The sequence below is a fragment of the Wasmannia auropunctata genome, unplaced genomic scaffold (assembly GCF_000956235.1).
Source record: "Wasmannia auropunctata unplaced genomic scaffold, wasmannia.A_1.0 LD336085.1, whole genome shotgun sequence".
Lineage (NCBI taxonomy): Eukaryota > Metazoa > Arthropoda > Insecta > Hymenoptera > Formicidae > Wasmannia > Wasmannia auropunctata.
Window position 1 is genome coordinate 18,501 of NW_012026805.1, and position 9,655 is coordinate 28,155.

At 27.5% G+C, this 9,655-nt stretch overlaps 1 protein-coding gene across 1 annotated transcript in view; it reads left to right on the forward strand.

The window, feature by feature from the left end:
* The first annotated feature begins 4,099 nt into the window (after positions 1–4,099).
* LOC105448522 overlaps positions 4,100–9,655 on the forward strand; it is a 6,948-nt gene continuing 1,392 nt past the window's right edge. The window contains exons 1-6 of the mRNA XM_011687169.1: positions 4,100–4,148; positions 4,725–4,986; positions 6,425–6,541; positions 6,673–6,763; positions 6,856–7,001; positions 7,143–7,264. Coding sequence (XP_011685471.1) covers positions 4,100–4,148; positions 4,725–4,986; positions 6,425–6,541; positions 6,673–6,763; positions 6,856–7,001; positions 7,143–7,264 — 787 coding nt within the window. The remainder of the gene's footprint in view (positions 4,149–4,724; positions 4,987–6,424; positions 6,542–6,672; positions 6,764–6,855; positions 7,002–7,142; positions 7,265–9,655) is intronic.

A 9,655-nucleotide genomic window follows, 5' to 3' on the forward strand; every position in this document is an offset into this window, starting at 1 on the left:
TGCTTAATTCGCCGGAACTATTTTTAATTTTTATCAGGAACTCCGGAACTCTTTGGGGTGCATTCAGAACTGTATCGAAAAATTGATTTTTTAAAAAATGGGGTGCTAACTTCACAGAGGTAATATTTTCTGATTCTGATATAATTAAACTATTTTAGTTTTTTATCTCTTTACTTCTAAATAGATAATAATTTAATTTAATTAAAATGTTTCTCGTTTAGCATATATTTAAAAAATATGCTACCAATATATATTCAATTTATTTATATTATTTAAGAATTACCTTTTATTAATTTAATTATCATTTGTTGTTCTTGCTGTTATGTTTTGAACACTTCTAAAAGTTTCATGCTTGAAAGCTTTGAAGTATGAAATATGTAGTTAATGCATCATGCTCGGTTCTGTACATTCTATTGATATGAAATATCCTAGTTTTCACTGCACATGCGCATCTATGGAACTATAAGAAAAATAAGGTACATTAACGTATACCACATAACTATAAATTACGATAATTGAGTTGTTATTATAATATAGTATAATAGGCATATTGTTCTTTCATAGAACATATATGAATTTTTTTTATTCCGAATAATAATTTATTGAACCTTTCTTCTTGCGGATGTAAACATATTACATACATCTAAATCTCAATTATGTCATTTATATTTAGTATTCATATGACAACAAAATGCTGCAAAACGTTAAGAAGTTGATAATACGGTAATGCTGAAAGAATTTAAGTGATAGGAGGGTAAGGCAGATGAAACTTCTATAGACTACAGGTTCTCAGTAACGCTTCGACTGTTACTTGAGATGGAGTTCCCTGAAGAGAAGTACTATAGATTAAACCACATTCTTTTATCATCGATTGGACTCTGGCCATACGATAATTTTGTCATCAAACAAATTCAAGTCATACTATCACTACTAATATACATATCGTTTTTAACAGCTCAGGTATCTGCATTGCTTTTTTAATATATAATTATAGACTTAAGTTTGTTCTTTATACATGTCCAATACTGCATTGTTCGTATCTCCTTAATGATTATTCAATTCATTTAATATAAATACACAAAATTAACATTTTAAAATAGGTAGTAATTTAATTTGGACTTTTTGGATTTTTAATCTGTTCTTAAGTGTAAAATTAAATTCCTGCTTCTTCATATTTTTTCATTTTTTGTAATTATTTTAATCTTCAATTTTTTAGTATTAATATAGGCAAATTCTACATGCAAAACATATCGAATTAATGCGTCATATTATAGAAAAATTTTGAAAGTACAACACAAATAGGGAAGAGTTGTGCAATACCGACCACTCTAAGTTTAATGTATATTAGACTAGTTTCACATTCAGTGAAAATTAAATTTTAAAAATGTTATTTGTAGTATAAATAGAACTTGATAAAATGAGAGAAATTATTTAAAAATTGCTTATGAGAATTGGTAATTGGTACAAATGAAATAGTTTTTAAAATAATTTATTGATGTGAAATTATCCTCCACTACCAATCAGCTATTTAACAGATTTCATGTCCAAATGATTAATAATATTAGAAAAAGAATTTTAAATGTTAAACTGGAAGGATTATATTCAAAATTTACGTTTATAAATATCATAAATGAAATAGTTATTTTCTTCATTTTGACATATTTGACACGTGTCCAATCTTCACATTGTATCCAATCTTCATCAAATGATTCTCTGTAAACGATTACTCAGTGACTTCTTCATCAAAGTCTAATTTCCTCTTTGTTGAATGTAACAACATTTGCTTGATGTAAAAGCTCTGCTATCTACACGTACGACATTCGAGTTGCCAGACTAGTAGATTACACGAAGAAATAACTGTGAGTTCACAGAATTCAGACTTCGACACCTATTCGATGCGAATAATCATTATGAAAATTTGTGCGTATGTGTGTGTGCGCGTGCGCAGTGGTATTGATACAATAGTAAACATCATCAATACATCATTATACACTACTATATAAATATTGCACACATACATATGCACAAATCGTCAGTAAAACGATGCCACAGAGTCTTCAGTTTACGATCCTCTTAATTAAAAGGAAGAAAAGGACAAAGAATTCAGTTAGGTCGTCGGTACTGCACGATAGACTCGTGGAGTATTATATGTGTATAATTTAAAAAAAAAATTGTAAAACTATGTATTTACATCTAATAGACTAAATATTGTGTACGTAATGCAACAAAATCATTTAATTACCTGAGAAACGAGAGGTGAGCTCTGGAAAACTTTTTATGCACTTAAGGTACATATAAACAAAAAAGATCTCAGAACATCGGTTACATTGAAGTAACAAGTATGGCCGCGGATTATGTTATACAAAACTACAGTATTTATCCGCTTATGTACATAAAATACGGTATTTTAACGGTGGAAATTAGAACTAACTTTGCTCGATTTGCACGACTCTGCCCTATACGCGTGAAATTTTAAATGTTGTCAAAATACTCCACATACAACGCTATGTAGAACAAATCCCTTTTCGTTTTCAGTTGCGTACATACGTGTGTTATATATTATACTCAATATATATAATGTATAATCAAAAAGTATGTACATTCAAATATAACTCTTTATAACTATAATTATAAAATACTTTTTGGCTATACATTTGATATGTTGAATATACCATATAACACACGTTATGTATATGCAGTTGTTTGCATAAACATATCGCTCACATTATCTTACTATTTATGTGTCAAGGTAATTATAATCTGCATATATGTTAAAATTAATACCGATAAAAAATCTTTTAATTTTTTTTAAATTTTCAGTTACAGTTACTGCAAATTACTAAACTATAACGGAATTTTCAGAGACGTATGACTAAAGCTTTATGCAGTTACTGCTTCTGAAATTTTTATTCCCGTTTAGTAAATTTCAGAAACGGTAACTGCATAAAGCTTTAGTCACACGTATCTGAAAATTTCCATAAAAATTTCTAACAGTGTATAATTTTATCATATTTTTATAACACTGTCTATTATCTGTTCCTCATACTGCTAATCATATGATATCTGATTAGGTCTATATCCAATATACATAAATTACGTACATTTTTGTTGTTTAATAAATTAAAAAAAGCTATTATATAAAATTTAAATAAAAATTTTTTAATATAAATTATACGGTATTGCAAATTGCACTTGGCATTTTAAACGCAGCTTGTTACATAAGAATGTCGATCTGCTTATGAAGAATAAAATATGCATATTTGACAAAAAATTATTTTAAAAGACACATTATAAATACACGCGCGCACGCACACGCACACACACATATAAACAGCGACTTAAAATATACTCTAAATATGATTACGCATATATGTACTTATTTACTAAATAGTTCAATCTCTATTATCGTGAATATAATAGATATATACTTCTTAAGAAAGATTTAATTTAACTTTAAAATTACCTGAATCGTTATAGCACAGCTTTTATAGCGTGACAACACGGTTTTTCTTTATGATTGACTACATGTGTTCAATCAAATTCATCAAATGACTAATAAACGAGTCTAAACATTGAATGTCATTTGTATCTTTTTTAATATGTAAGAAATTGCGATATTTGGAATTATTTTCAATAATGCAGTTTAGATAATCTACAAAATAAAAACGTAACACATAATACAAGTTTAGAGTATATTTCAAACGCATATTTTGTGTGTGCATGAGCTTTTTTAAAATAATTTTTTTTTCAGATACGCAGAAACTGCTAGTAATTTTATAATTATAAAGTATTAATCACACATCAGTGAAAATTGCTTACAGTTTATGAAACTATTCGTTCCGGAATGCAGTCTTGATCTTTTTCTGGAAGTATTTGCTATAAATTTCCAAGTTTTAATATGGCTTATTAAATATATTACTGTTTTTTTTGTTATGGGAAATGTAAGTCCAACAATAATTAATTCTAAAATTAATTGCTACTTAGCATATATTATTAGTAGTACAATAATATTTATCGTATGTATTAATAGATAAAACAATTACGGAAATGTATTCGGAATAACTGGAGTATTCTGGTAGACAATCGAGAAATTGACATAATGCACAAGTATGCTAACATTGGAAGGCGATCTACGATAGGTATAGGAAGTAAGTGTCGAATTTTTAATTGTTTTATCTGAATCCAATTGGAATTATTTGAGATAATTACTGAAGTATTGAGCAAAACGCAAGTTAAAAATAACATAATAAATTTCCGTTAATACGTAAATTTTAATATAAGTAAGCTAGCATAATCTTTTTTGGAACCGAAATAATAAAAAAATTTTTAATTTCGTTAAATCTTGCTTATTTGATTTTAAAATTACGCCGCAATTATATTTTTTATCAAAAAAATTTTTTAACTATTGATATATATTACCAATAATTAAATTAATTAATTATAAACTGGTATAAAATTTAATAATTTAAAATTTATATAAAATTCAATTTTTAAATTTAAATATAGTATTGCGTATTGTGCTTGGCGTTTTTGCGCGCTCAATAAACACACCAATAAAAATATTGTTTTGCTTGTAGTATAAAATCTACATATATATTATTTTTGAAAAGAAGAATTTTTATAATTTCGTTAAACTTTACATAACAAATAATTTAAATGTTTACACATAAGATAACAATTATTATCTCTGATTGAGTAAATTAATAATATCTTGAAAATTTTAGTATGCGTCTATTTTGGATGTTTTTCCTTCATTGTAATGCAATTTGTTCCGGATTTGCTTGATATCGTAAAGCCTTTAAATAAGTCTCGTCCACGTATACTTCTTCATGAGGCCAAATATTTAACTAATCAGGAGAAATATTTTCATATTGTAATAATGCAGGAAGTTATTGGGATATTTATTACTGGGACTACTGGAGTAGCTGCTGAAACATTCTCATTAGTAAATGCATTACACGCTTTCGCATTGTTTAAAATTGCTAGGTACGTCATAAGTGAGAACGATTCTTAAAAAGTTTTTCATTGCTTTTGTTTATTTCTATCTGTTTTAAGCTAAAAATTCAATAGTCGTATTTTCTGTTTGATTAAGAAATATTTCTAGGAAATGAATCAGATTTTCTTATTCGATTGATATGCATTTTTAGATTTTTTTATTTATATTACTCACTTAATATACAGTCGGATCTCGATACCGTTTATTCTCTTCTCTTTATTATTTATTGCTTCTATCTTCGCATCTATTATTAGTATACATAATTAACAGCCTTTGTTATACAATAAAATATTTTATTATATATACATATATATTATATGTATATATCATTAGTATATATAATTAATAGTCTTTATTATACAATAAAATATTTTATTATATGTCTTCTACTCTTGCGTTGCTTTCTTTTTCACTTTATACATAATCACATATAATCAGGTAAATATGAAATAGTGAGAAAATAGGGCAAGAAGAAAAGTTATAAATAAAAGGAAAGTGGGAAATAATATGGAAGTCTGAATGTGTGTGTTTTATTTTTATATTCTTGTTGTTAATCTATATTACTGGTCATAAAAATTATAGAAAAAACATGTTATATTGAAACAAAATTTGTAGGACGGAAAATATAAAAGAATATATAAAAATGAGCTATATTAATAAAAATATCAAGCAGTAGATATTTTTAAATGAATATACTGCATGTATCGTAAATAATCTGCTATATAAATATTTATATCATATAAATTATTTTGTATTATCATGTCTTTCTTGATATTGCAATTTTTATGGCCAGCAGTGTATACAGGGTGTTCAGTAATTTTTGTGACAACGCTCATGTGCGAGAAATTGAATCATGTAATAATAATCTGCGAATCCGCACGATTCAACGACTAAGGAATAGTTGACCAGACAACCACCATTTATGAGATTCAGAGAACGCACTATCAGCGCTATTATGTCATTCTATCGTTATTTTACGTTTAATAAACGATAAAGATAGAATGACACAATAGCGCTGATAGCGTGCTTCCCGAATGCAGCTACACATACAGTCTAGGTAAGCCCACCGATTTTTAGGCGACCATGAAAATTGGGAGAAGCGCTTAGTAAACAACAATGTGCTGCTTGTGCATAACCATATTGTTTCTTATAGAGCGTCCCTCTTATTGCCATGCCGCTCGCCTAGAAATACAATGAGTCATCTCTTGTCGCTAAATCACGCAGAAATCTTTATAAATTAATTTCTCGTTAACTATTGTGTAATCGCAAAATGATACAAGACTTTTCTGTTTAATTGTGTCAACGAATTATTAGACACCCTGTATAATAAAATAATGTATAATCCAAAAACAATATAGTTTTACAATAGTAATAATTATCGGTATGTTATATTACATTATCTCTTTCATGACATATAGAATTTTATAGTTACCGTATGGAACATATGCTAAGAGTAGATGTTTCACAATTATCTCCAGCCAAAAACTATATTATACTCCATGATAAAATAACCGCTGCAGTAAATATCCATAGAAGAGCGCTTGAGTCAGTATGCTACTAATCCTAAAAATATCTTATATGAATAGAATATTGACAAGAGAACTTACAAATTCACTATTGTAACTTTCTGTAATTTAATGATAACAAATAATAACGAAAAATTTTTGTTCTATTAGATTTTCAGAGTTATTAAAAACAAGCTTTGGATTCTCATATTTGTTTATGGTCGTGACGGCTATATTTACGGCAACCATTAGTCTCTTTCGCGTGTGTACACTACACTGATTACATATGATTATTTATTAGCTTTATAAGATTATTTGTAATTATTATATTGAAATCATCGATTTTATTTACAGCTATTTCGAATAATAATGATGCAACAGAATAAGATAGAGATTTTAAAATTAATTTGTTATGTAATTTTCCTTTTTTTATTATTAGTTATTGGCAATTTTGTTGGGCAAGAGTTTATAAATCATGATTCTTATGTCCATCGAGCGATGTATGTATACAATTAATATACTTTCTTTAAACATTATATATAAATTGTATCATAAACACTGTATCATAAAATTAAAACTTAAAGATGCAAGATATAATTTTTATGTTTAGAAACTAATTAATTTTTTTTCTTATAATATAGATGCAATACGAAATGGTACAATGCTCCGTTAAAGATACAAAAATTTATACTCTTTTTGATGAGGAAAACTACGAAAAGTTACAAAGTTGATGCTGGTGGTCTGTTTAGCCCTTCTTTAGAAGGTTTGGCCACGGTGAGAAATCGTGTAATTATATCAAGAAAGTAATTATATCAATTATCTCTGTAAATAATTTCTTTTGTTTTAGGCCTTCAGTTTAATACTTTCTTTTCTCACGATCTTATGTTCCGTATAATGGTACTTCAATTATAAAATACATCCATCAATCTTATAATTTTGTGGAGACACATAATAATGTTACACAAATTTCATAAAATCATATTAATTGTAACTAAATATTTTTATTAAACCATTTGATTAAAGATCTTGCTTTAAAAAGTATAACCCTTGTTATTTTTTTGACATTATATAGACGTTAGATCCCCTGACAACCGTATAACAACGTTCACAAATAAATAGAACGGACTAAATTGAATAAAAAAGTCCTGTATCATTTTGCGATTTTTGCAATACTTAAAGAGATATTAGTTTATAAATGTCTTCTAATCAGCAGGCGTTCACACACATTTGGGAATTAGATATCAAAAACAGTCCAGCGCTCAAAATTGCTTGACAAGCGGTGTAGCAATGGAAGGGATACTTTATAGAAATAATTATTAATGATCGGCACATTTTTGTTTACAAAGCTCTCCTTCCAATGCGTCACGCACTTAGTAACCGTAAATGCTGGGCTGTCTCTTATCGTCGTATCGCGCGGACGCATGCTGATTTGTATAAATTTTTATTAACATTTCATTAACTATTGCAATCGAAATCGTAAAATATATACATCACTTTTTTGTCAAAAAGTATATATATATATATATATATATATATATATATATATGTATATATACGTACCAATATCAACTTAAAAATTTGAATATTTAATCATTTATAATAGAAAAAGGTAAGCAAGCTAAAAGATTGAATAAATAAAACGAATTTGAGCGACAATGTATTTTTTCGAAAAAAATTCTGTTGAAATCGTATGCCATGATGATAACTTTACTTCCGGTGTTCCTCGGTCTTCCTTCTGTTCAACTTTGATCGAATGGAAAATTATTGGCGTTTGTTATGCAGAAAGTGACTATTCATTCAACTTTACTATTCAGCAGAATTAAAGTAATGTCTACGATCACTCGAACGGAACTGAAGAACGATCGTTAGCGGAAAATGATGAAAGCGCCTGCGTCAACTTTGGAGAAAGAAATTTTTTTCCTTTCAATATTATCATCTTATTTTGCACAATTTGCGGAACAATTTCTATCTCGCCGTTGGTATTTTCGCAGCAATTACAGGAATATTATCCGGAATATAAAATGTATCGATTGACTCATTATACCTTTCTACCCTTTTCTCTCGCTGCGATAGATAAACTTTCGCATTTATTATTAATAATAATTTTGCGTAATAATCAAAGGAGAAGAGAGATACAAATTTAAGAGCAGAAAGCGGGAACCTTTAATAAAATATGATAGAAATTTTTCTCTGCGACTTTCGGCGCAAATGTACTTCAACTTTCACTTCGAAAAGATGGAATCTATCGAACACCCCTACAGAATACAACAAGTTCTGTTAATCATACTTGGCTTATGGCCGTATAATGATACATTGTACCGACGTGTTCAAAGAATATTTTTCATCATATTGATTTCATTTTCCATATTTCTGCAGGTATTCTTACTCTTCTTTTTCAATTTTAATTTTAGTAATAACTAATATTATGTTCAAATAGCTTGAATATAAAGCTTTACAAAAAAATTTTGCACTTGTGCAAATAGACAATCTTTTTAAATAACCGACGTTCATATGGAATTGTATAAAATATAACTTTAAAAACTCAAGTTTTTTTTCTTTAATTCTATATATTGCATAAATTATAATAATGCGTCATTAAAAACACATATAATAATTAACACACATACATATGTATATAATAAAATTATCTAAATGATTAAGAACTTTGTCGATGAAAATATATTATTACAGATAGGAAAGATTGTAACAAGCACATCTAATTTAGAAAACTTTCTTCAAGTTTTATCATTTGCTGTACCTTGTCTAGTGGTCACTTTAAAATATGCCACTTTCTGTATAAAATCTGAAGATGTAAGTTTATTACATTATATTTGTTCTAAACACTGTAAATACTTTCATAATGAATATTTTCAAGATATTCTATATAAAAAATAGTTGAAATTTTTATTTTTATATACATATGACTATTTATATGGATATATAATTATTTAAATATTTCCATATTTGTTTCTCTTATCTTGTTTAAAAAATAAAAATATATACAGGGTGTCCCGTAACGCTTAATTAATATTTCAAGGCGTGAAAGAGAATGAAATTTTGAACTAAAAGTTCCTCTTTCAATTTTGGCTCAGACCATTATTTACAGAGTTATTAACGAGATCGGAAGAGCACACGTCTGAACTCCAGTCACTTA